This window comes from Rutilus rutilus (genome assembly GCF_951802725.1).
Source record: "Rutilus rutilus genome assembly, chromosome: 3".
Taxonomy (NCBI): domain Eukaryota; kingdom Metazoa; phylum Chordata; class Actinopteri; order Cypriniformes; family Leuciscidae; genus Rutilus; species Rutilus rutilus.
The window spans coordinates 51,861,757-51,882,291 of NC_140211.1; the positions used below are offsets into that span (position 1 = coordinate 51,861,757).

The window sequence follows — 20,535 nt, forward strand, 5'->3', positions numbered from 1 at the left end:
AACATTTGTGCCATTCTTTTTCATGTCATAGTCTGTTTTACGTTTTCTACTCATTCTGACTGTTGGAATGTGGTGGACCTTGTATGATGGGCTGAGAAACTGAACACAAACCATCACTTCATCCTGCCTCTCAAAAAATGCAGTCAGATAAAGACAAAAACTATGGGGTCCAACTATTGGTTTTTCTCCAAATTTCTGGCCGGAGAGTCATCTAGCCTTTCAGTGCAGGGTTGGATTTGTAACATCTTTACTGTCACTGATTGAGTCTAAGATATTTAGTTGTAGATGTGGACCTGAAATATATTGGGCACAGTGTGAATTAGTAAATTAATTACCCATGCTCCTTTGTGTTCTGCAGCCAAACCAACCATCTTGCCACTTCCTTTGACCCCAGAGTCTCCAAAGTAAGTGAGAGAGTTTTTACACAACTTTTGTAGAGCAGACACAATCTGAACTAAAAAAAAGAAGAAAAAAAAAAAGATGAGGCATTTTGTTAATTTCATTTCCATTTGTAAGCTCACACAAACACTTTCAGCTCTCCATTCATGTTCTCATAACTTTTTCCCCTTTGTGTTGCAGTGACCACAAGGGATCTCCGTTTGAGAACAAAACCATTGAACGCACACTGAGTGTGGAGATCTGTGGAACCCCAGGTAAACAAACACAAGGTCTTTGCTCATAACCAAGAAATGGAAATTAAAATTATACCATAGGCAAAAATCTCCCTCTTTCCTCCATTTGTCTGATTGTTAATCTGAAATATCTTGCTTTTTTATCATTCACTTTTAAAGATAAAACTTATTTGGCAAAGGGCAAATTCTCCAACAAGCCTACTTTGATAGTTTAATCAAAGCAAATGGTTCAAGGTGAACTGATGGAGCATGGTCAGAATTTTACACAGTCCTCCATTGATTACTTTTTTTCCATTCGTTGTGTGATTTATTGGAAAGTTTCACTCTTCCCTTTTTTAACAGTTAGTATTCTCTCTTTCTCATTTAGACTAATGCTTTTTGACTGGGCAGCTCACTGCTTCAGTACATCAGAGATAAATTGTTGTGGCATTATTATTGTTTTAATTGGTTTTGCCATGCAATTTGGGTTTGCCGATATTATCAGCATCTTTTTTTTTATATAGAGTCTGGCAATTTGATTAGGGACATAAAGGTAATTTCCTCTGTTAATTCTGCTATTTATGAAAAGGGCCCATTTGTGAAATTGAGCCAAAGCATTTTGTATGTAATTGAAAGGATATATATATATATATATATGTATGTATGTGTGTGTGTGTGTGTGTGTGTGTGTGTGTGTGTGTGTGTGTGTGTGTGTGTGTGTGTGTGTGTGTGTGTGTGTGTCGTTTCATATATTTATTTTAAAACACGGTGGTGTTGACCAAAAGTAATTATACCCGGACGAAGTTTATGTCAGCTGGGGCTGAAACACAACTCTTCAGCAGTTCTCCCCTTTCTCACTTTCTTTCTCTCAGCATAAATCATGCAGGTAATTATTTCTGTATCCCCCATGCAGAGATTAATCATTCCAGGTCAATAAAAACAAAATGGCTGCCCTTTCCCTCTCAAAGTGTGTCATGGTGAATGGGCAATTTGATATGCACTTACTACAAGGTAATGGCCCTCAGTGTAAAGATTTGACCTAGCCGGAGGGTACAATGTAACTCTATGTTTGGTGTATTTGCTCAAACGTGGATTATGTCTTAAGTGTTTAGAGAAACTACACATTTTGAGGAACTTTGTCACTTCTGCAAGCCATTCGTGTTTCCATATATTAAAGATGAGTCATGTGAGGTCACCTTTACAGCCTCTTATGCAAGGCTAAGGGGTTAATTTATCTCGGTATTTAATACACAAGCTTGTGCCTACTAACCTTTTTTACGATACCCTCTTACACAATTCAGATTTAGGATTCAGTACTATTTTAAAACAGGAAAGGGAGAGCAAGTGCTTTGAAGTTGAAGTTCTCTGATGAGGATAAGTATACATTCTCCTAGTGTCTGCTATAGTCCTGTAGACTACCCTAAGCCCTTCATACTAATATGTGTTTACTGATGATCATAGCAGATTAACTGATTAACTGAAGTCAGTGTAAAGCCGAATGAGACTCTGAAGTCATACAATAAATACATTTCCGTTGAGGTTTGTGTCGTCATTACAGCGGTGTGTGAATCCATATTTATGGAGCTGTTGAATTAGAAAATGTCCAGGTGTTTCACTGCAGAGCAAAACACCTTGACACCTGTGGAATAGCCAGCGCTATGAAAGTGGCAGATTTAATACCATTCCCTAATCCCCATTCCTCCAGTCTAATAGATTAACTTGAGCGGGGGTTGCTTTAATTATGGTATCATATGACACCCAGGTCAGTCTGTGTTACGCTCCTTGTGTGGCATTTTAAGATTACCACGGGGATCAGTTCTGTAAGCTTTAAGTAATAATTCGTTCAGAGGTCCCTGCGTAATTCACACCCTGCCAGAAACAGACGAGAGAACCCACCGGTATATGATTAGTGTTTGTATCTGTGTGCATTCATCATGACTGTCTTGAACTGAACAGCACATATTTATGTAATGCTATGTAATGTAATTTATGTAATGTAATGTAAAGGCGATAATGGTCCTTGGTTTATGACCCTGCGTGCATTGTTTTGCCCAGATGGTGTTTGATTGGTGCAGCAGAAGTTCCTTTGGCAGTGCATGCTTTCTTTTCATAGCTCATTGCATTGGCATAATGATAAATTTAGTCAAGGCCACTGTTGTTTTGTATGCCGAATCAGGCTCGTAATGGTTGCAGTGCTGTATCCATTTAATTAGGTGATTGACAGACAGATGAAGAAAGAGAAGGAGAGATGGGTATTTATTAATTTAATTTTGTTGTTGTTGAAATACCTGTCAGGATATGGTTGTAAAATAATGTGATCCTGAAAATATTCAGAAAATGGCTGTAGTTTGATGCACTGAAAGCTGTTTTTAATCAAAATAAATAATGTATAGAAAGGTCACACTATGTATATGAAGCAGGAAAACAGAAATCAGGAGAGTTGTTGAAATAGAAAGAGAGAGGGAGAAGTAGAGAAAAATAAAGAGGAACTACCTCCGGTTGTTTGTGCAAGTGCATTATCCATGCCATAAAGCAACACATCTCAAGACTTCCCATATAAATGCCATCTGTTGGCACATAAATCTGTCAAGATGGCTGGGGTTCATGAGCAGAAAAGGTGGCAAAGATGAAGAGAATGATAACAGCTCCTGCATCACTGTGCTTTCATCAGAGTCCCAGGAGGGTGGCATTCATGCATCTGTCGAAAGCACCAGTATTATTATAAGATCTGACTCTTTACTTTCTAATGAATTAGGATTTGTTTATGGTCTGGAGGAAGTTTAATTGAGTAACTCTGTCTGTATCACAGTGCAATCTGAGGTCACATTAATCTGTCAGGGTTGCAATAAAATGCGGATAAGGATTAGGTCTAAATGAAAGGGAATATTTTAATCAGGCTCAAGTGTGTGCTCGTCCAGTCACTTAGAGACAGACCAAGCACTGTTAAGGAACATGAGGGATCTCATTTGGTAAATCTTTTGTCTCTTCTTCCCTCCAGGTCTGACACCACCTACCACGCCTCCTCACAAAGCCAGTCAAGAGAACCCTTTCAAACTATCACTCAAAAACAAGCTTTCTTCATGCTCTCCCTTGGCCCTGACAAGCAAAAGGCCCAGGCTGAGCAATGGGGGCTCTTGCCCTCAGCCAACTAGCGGCTCTATTCGGAAGGGCCCCGAGCAGACTGAGCTCTATGCCCAGCTGAGCAAGGCATCCTTCACAATGCCACTAGGGGGCTTGGAGGAGCGTCGGGGCAAGCGGCCCATGCCCCGCGTCTTTGGCGATCACGACTATTGTCAGTCTACAAGCACAAAACGAGACAGCACCACCACAGCTACAGCGGTAACTGGGCCAACGGAGGGCCGGCATGTGGAATGTAAAGACTCGAACATGCCGACCTCCTCTACTTCTACATCATCATTGTCTTCCACCACCCCTTTGTCTTCCTCTCTGGCCAGGCAGCTTCAGGGCCTTTCCCCCACTGCTCAGGAGGCTTGTCTGGACACAGATGCTCACGGACAGGACCACAAGTCCACTTCAGGCTCCGAAACGTCTGAGGATTGCAGTTCTGCTGGCAGGAAACTACTAAGGGACCAGGAGATCCGGGAAGAGCTCAACAAGCACTTTGGAAAGCCTCAGCAAGCCTTCTATAACGGGGTTGTGGGAGAGCAAAGGGACAACCGGCCGCTAGAGGACAGTGACTCTGGGGATGAGTACCCCGGTCTTCTCAGTGACTACATGCACCCGGTTCTGCCTGACTTTGAGGACCTTGAGGTAGGCCGGGAGCGCCTGTTCTACTTGGGGGAAGGTTCTCCACTTGAGCTGCTCCTCGAAGGATCGCCCTCCAGCTCCCCTTCCAGCAGTTCATTCTCATGGAGCTCTGTCTCACCTCCTTCAACTCAGCTCTCCCCACAGCACCTCCGCTGGTCACGCTCCATCTCTCGCACACGTTTCTCATCTCACCACAGATACAGATCCCTCTCCAGGTCTCCATACTCCCGCTCTGAGTCTCCCGACAGCCGTTCTCCCTCTAGGTAAGTTCTGGTGTGAGCCTACCACCTGTCTCAGAAACACGTTTACCTAGCAATCTTTTTGGACACAAATCCACATACAGTATCTCTGCAGAAGGGGCTGTAAAGAATGTAAACATCTTTCTGTGGCTGTCATTGCGATAAAGCGCCAGTCTGGGTCTCACAGAACGGACACTGAAGCCATTACGGCTGATTTTGCACAACCAGAGAAAAAATATGTTCAGTATACAATAAGCGTTGGCTTTGAGAGACACAAGCTTGGAAGATAAACAGTATTTTAGATGGTAAATTGCTCATCTACACACTTGCAACGTTCTTGCTGTTACACTAAATGAGCCATTCCACACCTGAGTTTAGACATTCGCTCACCATTATAGCGATACACTGACTTTTCATAAATTGCAGAAACACCTTCAGAGGAGTTTTGAAGTTTAATTTCACTTATCATTCGCAAGCAGTGCAGATGACAAATAGAGTCCAGCAGAGTCATTTCTTGGGCAAACAAGCTTGTGTCACTTGAGGAACTTGGGAGACTTATGGAAGTCTCACATTGTTTCCTCAATGGGCCTTCATCCCTTTAACTTGAATTTTAGATTAATTTCTCTCCAGCACTCTTTGATGGGGCTCTGTTGTTTTTAGTAGCAGCTGTTGTTTTGCTCGACAGCATTGCCCGCACCATCCCCGCGAGATGAAAGAAATGCCCAGTAAGTGAAGTCCTGAACACTCTAAAGTGGGTTACATCCAGATAGCATGCCAGCAAGACAATATTTACAGTGCCTCCTTTTGATATATGTGTGTGTGTGTATGTATGTATGTTTAGTAACACATGATAAAGTGATTGTACTGATAAAGGAGACTTCAAAACCGCTATCCAGAAGATTTCTCAGATTGTTTACTTCCTTTTCAATATCTAGTGATATTGCCATTGTTCACGTTTACAAACTTACAGTTTTTTTTATTCCTAGGTTCCCCCTTTATTTCCCTTTTTATTGCTTATGTCTGTTATTTAAATTTACACTATATACTGTATAGATTTCACTTGCTGATGATACTTTGTAAGTAAAGAAAGTGTTCAGTTTAAGACTAAGGTACAATTGTATTTTTTTCTACTTATACACAGGTCTCCTCACAATATGGACGATAGCACTATTATTCCCAGGATTTATAAAAGCCCTCGGTCCCAATCTAATTCTATTTTTGGTCGGAGACCCAGGTAAGTGCTTGCGCATGGCAAATGCCTTTCTATTTTTCACTCTTTAATATACTGTATAAATGTATGATGTGACACTTATACTAGAAAAAATGCGGATATGCTGATATTAAAGACCTGTACATGAGACAGACTTAAATAAGTGCTGCAAGATAATGTACTATGTCTGCAATACTTTCAGTCTGTCCTTATGCAAAGGAAGCAAGTCACTTGCTGACTCTGTCTAATTGATATGATGAGTTATCATGATACATCATTTCAAGTCCTTAACTTTTCAAACTTTTACAATAAAGCTTTCGTTGGCAAGAGCAGCTTGCATTAGGGACCCACTACCTCTCAGCTACACCTTTTCCCTGATGGTGCTGTAGTCCGCTCATATTGTGCTTTTACACCATGTTGCCTCTTTTGCAAATGGCTGTAGAAAAAAGTTGCACTTTTTGGACGTAAAGTTCAAACTAAGCAAAAAGTAATGGCATGTGAAGTTGTGCTGACAGACACAGCTGCCAAATTTCTGCCATATTCCCTTAAGAGTCCCGCCATTGGGAGCTGTAACCTTTTGCGATGTAATGAGACATCTTATTAATGTGTTTGTTTGTCTTCCACGCTAAGAAGAATGGAAAGCAGTCTGCTCTGAGCTAGCTGATTCCCAAGGCCACTTGAGCAAAACAGCAAACAATATATCTATGTCCTCAGAGAAAAATTTTATTGCTCAGGGGTTGCTCTTTCACAGCTCAGAAGACTTAATTGAGTTCTCAGTTATATTTCATTTAAGTTTCTTCAACGGTTCCTTTGAAAAAAAATTTAACGGAAGACCTAAAAAGTTATTTTTTGGATTAGTTAGCCAAGATAATTTGGTCGCTGAAAGATTTTACCAGAAATTGTGTGTTCTTTTGAATACTCTTTTATGAACTCTAGAGACACTTGACATTACTAGGGACTTTATGTACAAAAAAAAAAAAAAATTATATATATTCTCTTTATATTTCTTATAGTTGTGTGTTTAGAGGGTGTGTATATTTTTTTTATGGAATGTTTTGTCCTTTTCAACTACAGGTATGACAGCTACGAGGAATACCAGCATGAGCGTCTGAAGCAGGAAGAGTTCCGACGTGACTATGAGAAACGGGAATGTGAGAGAGCCGAGCAGAGGGAGAGACAACGGCAAAAAGCAATAGTAAGTACACCCTCTTTAGTATTTTAAATTATTGGATGTTTTTTCAACTATGGACACATTTTTATCATTAGGGTTGTTTTTTATTAAAACCTACAGATTTAAAATTGTTTTTGTTTTGTTTTGTTTTGTTATATAAAGGGCATTTAACACTTTCTTGAAACTATTACTCTGCCTTCATAATTTACTTTTATATCTTTTCAAATGCGCTTTATGCATAGATTTTATGAGCCAGACTTTCAATCAAAATTCATCATACAAATATTAATTTAAAAACATTGATAAGACTATTTAGATTGAAACATGATAATCTAAAGTGAAATAAATTGGGATTAAAATGTTTCAGAAAACATGAAATTTTTATTTTGTTTTAAATGTCTGTCCACTGTTGGACAATTTAAACAAAATATTGAGTGTTGATTTTCTAAAAGTCCACAGGGCCAAACATGCCCATAGTTGACGAAAACCCTATTATGCTTGGAGGTGTTTTTCAGTTGTGGTCTCTCTCCTTCTAGCAGGAATCGTACATTAGCACAGACGTTATCCTTCTCTCAGGCTTTCTCTGCCTCCGTCACTGTGTATGCCTACAGAAAGCTCGAAGCACACAGCCATCCCAGCGCGCGCTCTCTCTCTCTCTCTCTCTCTCTCTCTCTCACTCAAAAAGTGAACTCGTGCAAAGACTGCACTCTGAATCATTCAGGCTGCACGCGTTTCCTCTTTATCTCCCAGTTGTGTATTTTTAACATCTCCGTGGAGTTTCCGAATGGTGCCAGATTCAATTAATCACACCATGGGCTAAATGCTTTCGACCAGACAATTGAGGGAAAAGTTGAAATAAGATTGCCCAAATCAAAGGTATGTTAATATGTGGGCTCAAAATGAGCAGTTTAATTTCTAACACTTACATATTTGAAATGCAGTTCTCTGAGATGAAATATCAGTTTTGTTCTCTCTCGCTGTGCCTGACCAGACTGTGAAATGAGACGGCTTTCCAACTCAGTTCACTGATAAATGCACACGTCAAATAATGCACGCATGACTTGGCCCTGCGTACGTTTTTTTTTTCTCTCTCTCTTTTTTCTTCGTGTTCTGCGGCAGCGAGACAATTACTAGCGGCGGCGGCTGAGCTGTCAGAAGAGGTTTTGGGGGGGCAAAGGATGTGAGAGCTTCATATGAAGCGCTAGTCTCAGGGTGTCATCTTTAAAACCTCACCGCATTTATCAGCTGTCAGCAACAAAACCACCAATTCAGCAAACACTTTTGTCTCCTATTGTACATGATGGAAATGTGAGGGGAGCTTCAGAGGAAATGCAAAAAAGAAAACCCTCTCCCAGGTGTTCTAGCTAATTTGTAGGTTTTTGTTGTAGCTGTCGTTGTTGTTGTGACACGGTGACATCATATACACAGGTGAATTATGACTCTGTTGTGGGGCAATAGATACGAATCATAATTTTATGTATGACTTACAAGAGACCTCAGGTTATTGTCGAGGATCATAAGTATATTTTGTCACACATAATGGCAGGTACATGAACAAATGAATAAGTAATGCCACGTAATAAGGCCTGAGGCTTGTGCTTTGTCTCAAGATTAGCAAACTAAATTAAATACCACCATTTTATATATTCAGCCTGATGGGGTCTTTACGTTTTCTCAATCTATGTGTTTTTTTGCTTCAATGAATAATGGAACAAAGTCATATTAGCCTGTAGCTAAAATTGATGATAAAACTTGACTACATCATTTCTAGTTTAATGTGACGAGTTGCTTGGCAACTGTAAACACCCTACATTTAGGCATCTTATTTGGATAAAAAGAACTGATTATTATTAAATGTTTTGCATCACAATGCTGTAGCTTAGTATTAGTCAATTAATTCATCTGTGAGTAGGGCTGGGCAATGTAATAAATATTCACAATATTTGTTGGTGGTGTAAAATAAGATGTTACAGCAGCAACAGAAAATTGAGACAACACGCATAACAAAAATAGACAATACAATCAATCAATCAATAATCTGAAAATCTATTAATTACAAAATACCATACAACGACCTACTTAACATAACAAATTCAAAAACATCTCCAATTCCCTTACCCACATACACACTCAATGTTCTCACATTACATATCGTACCAAACAATGCCACTCAACCCCTAGTCCAAGCAAAAACATTCAATATATTATTTAAAACAAGTTATTACGGTAATATGGACTAAAATATAAAAAATTTAATTATACGAAATAACTTTGTGCATCTACGTAAGTACATATACACAATACGCAAACCATACATACCCCTATACATCCCTCTGCATATGCACATACCTAAATATACCCATGTACATATACCTATACATGCACGCAAATACACAAATACACACTTCTATTCATATAAATGCATATACATATTCATACCCTCACTATTCTGCACATACTTCAAATCTGGGTGTGGTTGTGGCCTAATCGCAGCAGGAATAAAAGACCTAAAATATCTCTCCTTCATTTGTTCATGTTAGTTCACAGTGCATTAACTAATGTTAACAAATACAACCTTTGATTTTAATAAGGTATTAGTAAAATGTTGAAATTAATATTAACTAAGATTAATAAATGCTGTAGAAGTCTTGTTAATTCTTAGTTCATGTTAACTTAGGTAGTTCACTAATGTTAACTAATGAACCTTATTGTAAAGTGTTACCAAAATAAGTAACATTGCGAATATGACAATGGGTCATGTGATTAATCGAATTTTAGGTTTGACTTCAGTTTCCAATGATTAAGAAAACACAATAATCCAGATAAAATAATATAGTATAATATTGTACACATTCTGTACGGCGTTGCACTTTCGCTCGTCCTTAAAAGCCCAAACTTAATGTGCAAATCAGTCAAATCATGTAACGTGACTTTCGTAAAATGCAGTCTACTGTGGGACCTGCTTGATATTAAAAAAAGTTATTAAAAGCATGAAAGAGAGCTTGTGCTGTTCCCCAGGTGGCTTTCTGTATGTATATATATATACACAAGTATTTTGAATCTGCTTGGCAATGATGCTGTTTGGTTAAAATGAAAGTGTGGCAAGCAGTGCGGGGCCGAGAGCCTTGGGAACGGACCGGTCTCGACTATCACGGAAGGAGATCCGGAAGGATAAAAGGAGGAGTGATGACTATGCAAGACGAGAGAGGACCAGGTCTGGACTTTATTTTGTGTTTTATTAAGTTTATGTGCGGCAGTCGTCCATGAGGGGCTGCCGCTTTACTTTCGTTTTGTTGTTTGTTTATTTTGATATTTAAGTTTATGTTAAACGTAAAAAAAATTAAAATAAATACGGACGGCAGCCACCTCTCCACAACCAAGGGGGACGGCAGTTAGTTAGTCCGTCCCCCCGGCATATCACTCCAGCCCACCGCCTCGAGCGTCGATGTCGGTAGACTCCACGGAGGGCACCACGGATTCCCCACAGCAGCAAGGGCTCTTTGACAGTGTGTTCCTCCATCCTCCCAGGTTTTGGCACCAATGTAGGCTCAGGGAAGGAGGAGGCAGGAACAGGCGAACAATCAATGTAAAGATTGAATCATAATAAGTAAAAACAACAAAGCGAAAGTAAAGCGGCTGCCCCTCACGGACGCCTGCCGCATATAAACATAATAAAAACAAAACATAAAGTCCAAGCCTGGTCCTCTCTCGTCTTGCACTGCCGTCACTCCTCCTTTTATTCTTCCAGATCTCCTTCCGTGAGATTCAAGACCGGTGTGGCGTGCAGGTGACGCTCATAACCAATTGCGCCACCGGCCTCGCTCCGTTCCCACGGCTCTCGGCCCCGCTCTGCTTGTCACAGAAAGGTACCCTTTAAACTATTTAATAAAAACATAAATATCAAGATATATATTGGATCTGTATAAAAAAGAATGAAAGCTTTTTTAAGCTGTATCACTCAGCTTTTGTTACTCACAAATCAGAGTGAAAAAGATAAAGGAGAGTCCTCCAGCTATTTTCTCCAGACGGTTCTTGGCTTTCCCACAGTGGTGGATGTTAATTACAGTCATGGGGTGAGGTTGAGAAAAGTCAAGGAGAGGGGGAAGAGGAAAAAAGTAGCAGAAGCACTATGTTAGACTAATCTCTTCTCTCTCGTTCCCTTTATGACCAGGAGGAGAGGCGAGTGGTGTATGTGGGACGTCTTCGTGCCAACAGCACACGCACGGAGCTCAAACGCCGCTTTGAAGTCTTCGGCGAGATTGAGGAGTGCACAGTCAACTTGAGACATGACGGGTAAGACTGTGGGCCCGTTTCAGTGTGTTTTTTTCTGGATTGTGTGTGTCAAATGGTTAAAAGGAGTCAATATTATCTTTCAGCATAAAAGGAATCTTCTAAATCTAGTTAATGACGTACTTGTGGCCATTGGACGGTGATTAGGAAAGCAGACTTAACTGCTTCTCATTGCACACGTCACAGACAGCACAGGCGTGTTTGAATACAAATAGGATTATACTGCAACAAACAGCAAGATGTCTCATATTTACTGATTCCAATTTTGCTTTTTGAATGGGGAATGAAAGATGAGCATGTTTTTGCTGCGCTCTCGACGACTGACGCTTCATTTTCTATTTTTCAACCCAGAGACAACTTTGGCTTCATCACCTACCGCTACACTTGTGATGCGCTCGCTGCCCTTGAGAATGGACACACCTTGCGCAGGTCGAACGAGCCTCACTTTGAGCTTTGCCTTGGTGGACAAAAGCAGTACAGTAAATCGAATTACACAGACTTAGGTAAGTACACAGCCAGGTTGCAATTGTGTACAGCTGACTCGAGATACAACTAATAAAAACCGCCGCCTTAAAACAGAAAGAAAATCAACAACAGCAATTATATTACACTATATTATATTATATTATATTATATTATATTATATTATATTATATTATATTATATTATATTATATTATATTATATTATAATTATCTCTATATAGTCTTTAACTTCTATGTACTAACATTTAAATATAATCATTTTATACAATGCACTTAATGTGTATATAGATGTTTTTACATTGTACTTATATTTAAAACAAATACCTGCAAATTACAACTGTAATTAGTTAATCTATAATTTAACTGTTGACACTTCCCTTACCCCTTAACCCACCTTTATACCTACCCATACCACCAAACCTGTCCCTAACCTTACCCGTATCCAACCTCAATGGGAGCAAAACTGTTTGCAATACAACATTAACTCAATAAGTAATTCAAAATATTAATTATAGTCTATAAATAATACTTTAATAACTCTGGCCGTCTCTGAACCGATCTTGATGCATTTCTTTCTTTCACTCTCATCCCATCACTTTCTCACACAATACCAAAAGGCTTTTAGACAGCATGCCTTCTTTTCATATGCACCATGCCCTCTGTCCAGGATTACCAAGGTGACAATCTTGATCAGATGGATGGATCTGTGAGCGACAAATTCCTTTGTAAAATGTTATGGGGCTTTTTTCTACCCATGATGCCTACGATATGGTTGTGGCTGTAATAGGCAATCATCTCCACCCAAAGGGGAAAGTGTCTTCTGGGGGAAGGGACGAGATACAGAAGGAGGCAAAGGAATTGAATCCTAAGGGCAATGCCTTTACATGTTGGTGAACGGGGGATTCTGCTCTGTGCAGCCATGCAACATGAAATCATTACTTCCTGTTATAACAGGAAAAATGTCAGGTTGGAGAACAGCATGCACTTCAATATTTAGTCAATGCTCCACTCCACATTTATTTTCTGCAAAATGTGAGGTCAGGGACGTGTAATGGTCGGGACGGTTGGGATGATCCGTCTCAGTGGCGTTGATGGTGCTGCAGGTCAATGGAAAGGAACAAGAGCACTTTCCCTCAAATAATGGGGACATTACCTTATATTTCAAAGGCTCAGGGTAAGGCTAAAGGTATTCAGATTGTGGACATAATACGCTCTCCAAAGGTAAGCGTGGAAGCTTTGGTTTAAGGGCCATATAGCAGAGTCATTGTATTTGGGAAACTACCCCCACCTCAGGGCAGATGGATGAGTTGACCTTCATTTTCTTGAGACCTTTCGCTAGACACAGAGTTTTACGGTGAGTGTAGGCTGAAGCGCAGCGACTGTTTCAGATGAAGAGGGAATGGGGGGAAAAGAGGCAAGTGACTAGAATAGCACGCCACGCCACAATAGCCTGAGAACCTTCCTCTCAATCTTCTGCCTTTCTCTTCCTCTTTCCTCCTTGTTTTCCAAGACACCGTCCATTAGTTCGAAGTAGAGCGCAGGGGCATTTTTCATCTTTCAAGGTGCGCTGCATGACACCATTCTCCCCTTAGCCATAGTATTAGATCACGACTGGCATCTCCTGCATGCCACGGTCATTCCCATTTCTCACGTGCTTCGACTTTGCCGCTGTGCATACGAGGGCACCATTCGTGAAGCTGTATACTACTAGAGATAAGACAGCCGTATTTGTTATCCTGGCCACAAATCAAACTGTATGTCTAATGGCCGTTCGGCTCTCATCTTCGGGAAGTTACTCCTGACTGTTTAATAATTAAACTAGGCGGTTCAAGACAATGGATGAGTATATTACAGGAGGGGTTGAGACAGAGGCCTAGAAGAATGATTCGCTGTGTTTTAAATGGATAACTCCGGCATTTTTTCGTAAAACATATAATATTGCATAAAATTGACCCACAGTGACAAATAAGTGTCCACGATAAAGAAAAGGACATACTCTTTTACAGTTTAAAACACGCGCCAAGTTCATAGAGATGTACTCTTTTTACTTCAACTTTTCAACTTTTTTTCTAGAAAAGTCTACATTTTATGTTTACAATTTTCCTTATCTTGAATTCATGTCAGGGTACACATCTTAATTATTTTCTAAATGTTTTATTATTTTTATTATTCATTTTTGTTTTTACAAATATCATAAATTGTTCATTCATATCATGTTAATAATAATAAAAGTATCTATATGATTGACAGTTGTACAACCCAAATATCAAAATGAATTTTAATTCAGAAATTAAAAACCTTTTTTTATCATAGAACAGGTAATTGTGAAATTATTTGTCTGGCTTTGTATTTGTTGGTATTTCCAAACAATCGCATTGCACTATGGAAGCCCATTTCTGTCACATAATGCAAAAAAAGAAAAAAAAAAAAAAAGAAAAAGTGGATAAGTGGAAGTTATGTACAACGGTACTAATCAATTATGAGATCAAATGTTGAAATTCTGGCAAAGTTATAAGATGGAAATGCACAATTGTGACATAAAAAGTCAAAATTATGACTAAAAAAGTCATAATGACATAAGACGAAATAATGACAAAAAGTCACAATTATGCGATTACATTTCATAATTGACATGAGAAGTCAAAATTATGAAAGTCAAAATTGACGGTCATAATTTTTTCACATACAAAATTCTAAATTGACATAAAATGTCCTAATTATGAAAAAGTCAAGATTATGCCATAGTCATAATTATAAGATAAAAAGTAAATTATGATAAAATTCATAATTGCCATAAAAAGTCATTTTGACAGGTTGGAATTTTCAAGTCATAATTATGATTTACAAAAGCATTTTTTCTATGTATGTGGCGGAAGTTGGCTTCCATACAAAGGAGCTCTTGCAAAATGAGTAGCACACCTTTCAGAATGAGGCCATTTCCACAGATGTTCAAACGTGCCATTTTCTCCTTTCAGATTCCCATTCTGATGACTTTGATCCAGCCTCCACTAAAAGCAAGTACGACTCCATGGATTTTGACAGCTTGTTACGAGAGGCCCAGTATAGCCTGAGAAGGTAATGAGCACCACTGCACCGGCTGGCTGCAAACAGAGGGATTTGCAATACCTCACTGTTGTTTCTGTTCTTTGAATACAAGACTAAAGACGTTTTACACTTTCTGTAAGTGGAGAGAGTATACGTAGACGATAAAGTTCTACGTATATGAAGGGATATATGTGTATATCTGCAAGCAAAGTTTACATGAACCTAGCTGCTGCGAAGCTGAGGAGAGACACTACCTGTGGGGAATAACCAGTGAAGTAGCGCACACTACTTTAGTGGACTACACAGATCCGTGTGCCGCGTGAGGCTCTGTAAGAGACACGAATCTTCATCAGAGTTCGCTTCACATGCGTACCACCCTCTGCACTTTGAGAGGGGAAAAGTGCAGCTCGGTCAGTCTGTTTTTATTGTTTGGAGTTTGTTTTTGTGGGCTTTTTCTGTTCCTTTTTTAATCTGGTGTTTGGATGTGGTGTTACATTATCGAGAAGGGTTTGGGGAAATCTCTTGGATGTTCAAGGTAACATTGTCTACATTTATTGAGGGGGGGAAATGTAGTCACCTATTTACAAAAGGAATATTTTTTATTTGATGTGCATATCAGCGTTCTTTGTTTGTTACAGCTATGCACTGTAAAATGCAGCCTTTTTAAGATGAAATTTTCTTAATCAAGAATGTTGATCTGTAGTCATTATGATGATGTATAACCTACATGGCGTTTAGATGACGTGATTTGATTGTACAAAAATATGTATGGAGATTTATTGCTCTTTTTGGGGGAGCATGCAACGAATTTTTGTCTGTTTTTCTGTTGGTTTTTCTTTGTTTTTTGGTTTCTTTTTATTTCATTGAAAAACTCCATGTGCAGTTTTATCCGATTTTGAAGTTAATAACTCAGTGTTTTCCGTATATACATGCAGTGTAAGATAGATTTTTAAGAGTTTATGTTCACTACTGTGTAAAAAAAAGAAAAAAAAAGAAAGATAAACCCCAAGATATTTTTTTATCCTTTATGTCTGAAGGAATCTATAGATTTTATTTTAATTTCTCTGTGCACACTGATAATTGTTATTGTTCCTGTTTGATAATACACTTTCACAGAGATGATTACTCTTCTAACACAGAATTACTCATGCTTATTTATGTATTTATCTCAGTATTCTAATCAAAATATTTATGGCAGCCATCTCACGTGATGCGCCTTACAAATTTTGCTATTTATATTATTTGTTATTCAACAATCACTGGAAAGGATGTAAATTTACAAGTTCTAAAGAAATATTCTTTTTATATGCCTTCAGAGATGGAACAAACAATATATTGTATGATCATATTCTAGGCTCATGATGAACTTTGCTGCTCCAAAACTCAAGTGATTTATTTGTTTTTCTAGCTCTAAAACATCCACCTTTTCATCTCTTTTTTTATTACATGAAGCAATAAAATAATTTTGCAGGTATTTTGTTGTACCACAGAAAATCTGTGTCTTTGCTCCACACTTTTGATTATGTGAATGCCAAACTAAAGTTTACAATTTTCTTTCCTGAATTTTTTAAAAAGAAGAAAAAAAGATGTATTTGATGTAAAAAAAAAAAAAAAAAAAAAATTATATATATGATGATACTAATCTTGTAATTACTCACAATAGCTCAAAATAATGAAAAGTAATAATGGAATATGAAAATGTGAATTAAAAAAATGAATAAATAAAAAAGCAATAAATTATTTTTCAAAGCTGTATTTTAGCTCATGTTGTTGTATGGTTTTAGACATGACAAATTACCCAGACTCTGTTCAAATACGGGGGATCCATTCCAGTGCCTCAACACAGATCTTAAGTGTGTGCATGAGTGTGAGCAAATTTAAGAATTCAATAAAAGCAATGAAAGAAGTTGAAAAGCCAAAAATTGCATCAGTGAGATTGAGACTCTTTCCAAAGCAAGAGCTATTTTTGTCTTTGCTGTGGTTTGAAGGCAAAGGAACTGTTAATAATCTGAATCGCCCAAATACAACAGGCACTTCTCACGGACACTTAAAGTAACCTTTTTATGTGGATTAACAGCAGGTTTTGTTGTAGCCTATAATAAAAGATTCACAAACCATTACAGTCAATGTAAATGTCTGGTTTCAGAAATGTTTTGTACATTATTTTCTGCACAGAGCTTGGGTACGGAGTCATGTCGCGTTCGATATGTGTGGCTTTAATCAATGCAACATGTGTATGTTGCAAATCTGCTTTGTAAATTGCTGTAGCAATATGTTACAACACCTGATGGGGTGTATCTTTTGGAGTGGCAGACTTTTTACCATAGTGAAAACTACTACTGAAGGATTTGCCACTGCGTTGGACGATTTTCTTGTGTTTCCATAAAGAAGCAGATATATCTAAATGAGGCTGTGTGTGATTTTGTGTGTGGATTTGATAGAGTGTGCGTGTATTTCGGGTCAAGGGGACTGTGTTTGGCTGTGTTATCTTCTATTTGTCTCCTATCCATGTTGCCTTCTGCTGAGTCCTAACCAATGCCTTTGTAGTTGTACGTATTGTACAATCTTTGTTGTGGATTTTCTTTTTTATGTGTAGTTTTCATCAGCCTCACCATGCCAATAAAGGGAATTGTGTCTAATTTATTCTTATCCTCCTTTTTCTTGTACATTCAAACTAAATGCATTTAAAAGAAGTTGCTCAAATGATTACAAGCAAGTGTTCAGGCGTTTGCGACGTTCCTATTGACTAAAGCGCGCACAGGAACATCATACGGACCCCTGCCGGGTGATGCTGTTTTCTGCGCATCATCACTGTAAGCTGTAGAGCACATTGTTTTGGATGACTCACTTGCAGAGTCAGTTATTTTTGGCGGATGCTCGTGTTTTCGCCAACTCTGCACGACCCTGGAAAATGACTGATGATAATCCCGTGGAGCTTGTTTCTTAATTCCCATAAACTCTTTTTGACAGGTTTTGCATGTGCATCCGAGCGAAAGCGTGCCTATAAAGGGGCCGAGAGAATTTGATGGCACATCTGTCCAGATGAAACATAATACTGTATCATTACTATTCAGCCAGTGAGTATAGGGAAGGTGAATAACCTCTTCTCTTCTTTGAGAGATGTGGCAGGAGTGGACATTAAATTTTAAAAGAAGAGGATCCAATTGTGGATTTATTTATTTATCTTTTTCATTAATGCTTCAGTTTAGCCTCGGAGAAAAGAGACTTCTTTCATTTTGCCGTCACAATCATCCAGGCAGGAGGTCTTTTGCAGTTTGCCCTTTTCCACACAATGAAGCTGGAAGCTCAAGAGCTTCACTTCGCCTCTGTCTTTTTGTGTTATACAGATACTTACTCTGGCAATCCATCCTTATCTTTCATTTCACACAGCCATTGGTAAAAATGGCCATGTCTGCAGTTTTTGAGGGTCTTCTACCTGCTATCCTAAAATATATGACTATATATGATATATAGTGTATTCATACACTACCAGTCAAACGTCTGGACCACAGTCATTGAAACTAAATCAAATGACACAAACTGCAGTATGAAAAATATGTAGTGTTTATATGTATGCATGTATATATATGTGTGTGTGAGTGAGAGAGAGAGAGTGTATGCATCACATGTGGCTGTACATAGAGCACACAAAGACGAAGAATGCAAGGATATAGTCTTTTAATTCAATAATCCACATGATACAGGGCAGAAAGATGGAGTAACTTCCACTTCAAAGACTAGGCCGTAAAAATAATTGAACAAAACAGAGTATATATACACAAACTAAATGAGGCATTTAACAAATGTCAGGTGAACGGAATGAATAATCAAACACACTCGGAAACTGGGTCAAATTACAGGGACACGGGCAACGAGGAACAGAACTAAAACACAAAGAAAGTCATAACGGAACATGTATGTGACAACTGAGGAGAAAGGGCGGGGGCTCTGGAGGAGGACGATGAACAGGAGAGAGACGGACACAGTTAGGGGCAGGCAAAACAGTCCAAGGAGGAGTGGAAAGATGGAGGAGCCAGGAGCAAATTGAGCCGGATGATGACCCAGAGAAATGGGCCCAGCCAGAAGTAGGACCACGGCAGCGTTGAGGGAAGGATAAGCCATGTTGGAGAATCCCTAGACCAGGGGTGCCCAACCCTGCTCCTGCCGATCGACTGTCCTGCACAGTTTCTCTCCAACCCTAATCAAACACACCTGAAGCAACCAATTAACGTCTTCAGGATCGCTTGAAAATTAAAGGCAGGTGTGTTTGATTAGGGTTGGAAATAAACTGTGCAGGACAGTCGATCGGCAGGAGCAGGGTTGGGCACCCCTGCCCTAGACGATACCAATGGTGGCGACTGATGGAGACTGAGGAGTCTCAGGCGGAATGGACACCCAAGGTGACACCAATGATCCGGTGGGCCGAGACGGAACTTCAGGCTCGCAGGACCGAGTTGGAGATGGGGGCTCAGCAGGGCGGGGCAGAGCGAGTACCAAGGCAGCGCTGGAGGGAAGGAGGAGCCTGACGGAGCCAGAGGGATGGAGGGACGAGGTACAGCCAGAGGAGTGGAAGACCATGGTGTAGTAAGGGACGAGGGAGCCTGGTGGAATCCGTGGTCTGACTGACCCCAGTGGAGCTGAGGGAACGTGGAGCCAAGGAGTTTAGATGGCGTAAAAGTGAAGAGTCAAGGGCTCGGAGGACTGATATAGAGCCACAGGATTCTCTTGCCAGGACTGAGCTGATTACTGGAAGTTCATCAATCCAGCACAGCGGGGTGGCTGGAGGAGTTGTGGAGCTGGAGGGGACCAGCGAAAGCAGGGCCGATGCACTTTTGGTTTTGGTAGAGGAGGTGGGAGAGGGAGGCTGGATGGGGACTCTGGACACTCGGAACTGGACTGAACCAACGGAGATATAGGGGAACTGGGGCTGGGCAGGACCAGAGGGCATAGGAAACACAGGGCAGCATTCTCTTTAAACTCATCCATGCCATGAATTTCCACAGAGATTGGATTCAGCATTTCCTCAACTCCGGTGGTGTGGGCGGGGTTCCACTCCATGCCCTCGAACTCCACGAGTAGCCCCACGGGAATGGTTGATGTAGCCGACACACACACCTGGTCAGACTCTCTGGGAGGCAAGGCTTCTCTCTCGAACTAGGCTCGGGCACTCTGTCTGTGGTGGGCTCATGCATAATCTCCGTCACAATTGTGGTTGGTGGCTGTCAGGTCTCTGGGTGAGGAGTGGGGCTGGTGGTGTCTTCCTTGATCGGGCAGATGGTAAAAGGCGATCTGTTACACATCAGTACCTATTTCACAAACACGGCGAAATTTTCCCTTGGACCATCCACTGGGAAGCATGCCATGGACCGTTGGTGTAAAAGAGAACACAGTTGATAGTGAGTCTGGCACACCAGGTTGATAAAGTCCAGGGTATGGTCCACCAGTGGATGATCCCTCTGCTACAAACAGAGTAGTTGAATTGCAGGTAAATCAATGAGAGGGGAAAAGAAATCAAAAGGGGAGAAAGAAAACGCAGCAAAATTAAATACCGTCTAGATCCGGTCTTCTGTAACAGGTGGCTGTATATTGAGTGTACAAAGATGAAGAATGCAAGGATATAACCTTTTAATTCAATAATCCACATGATACAGGGCAGAAACACAGGGTAACCCATACACTTCACAAAGACAAGACTGGACAAAGAACTGAACAAAACA

At 39.9% G+C, this 20,535-nt stretch overlaps 1 protein-coding gene across 7 annotated transcripts in view; it reads left to right on the forward strand.

Moving 5' to 3' along the window:
- The window catches only part of ppargc1a (peroxisome proliferator-activated receptor gamma, coactivator 1 alpha), a 228,822-nt gene extending 212,405 nt beyond the window's left edge, over window positions 1–16,417 (forward strand). For 6 of the 7 annotated variants that reach the window (XM_084403749.1, XM_084403750.1, XM_084403752.1 and 3 more), the window contains exons 6-13: window positions 359–404; window positions 580–653; window positions 3,610–4,642; window positions 5,760–5,852; window positions 6,903–7,023; window positions 11,171–11,292; window positions 11,641–11,792; window positions 14,749–16,417. In XM_084403749.1, the coding sequence (XP_084259875.1) occupies window positions 359–404; window positions 580–653; window positions 3,610–4,642; window positions 5,760–5,852; window positions 6,903–7,023; window positions 11,171–11,292; window positions 11,641–11,792; window positions 14,749–14,852 (1,745 nt within the window). In that variant the 3' untranslated portion in view covers window positions 14,853–16,417. Of the gene's footprint in view, window positions 1–358; window positions 405–579; window positions 654–3,609; window positions 4,643–5,759; window positions 5,853–6,902; window positions 7,024–10,747; window positions 10,866–11,170; window positions 11,293–11,640; window positions 11,793–14,748 lie in introns of all 7 variants that reach the window. The other variant, XR_014626695.1, reaches the window with a different exon arrangement.
- Window positions 16,418–20,535: the final 4,118 nt, after the last annotated feature.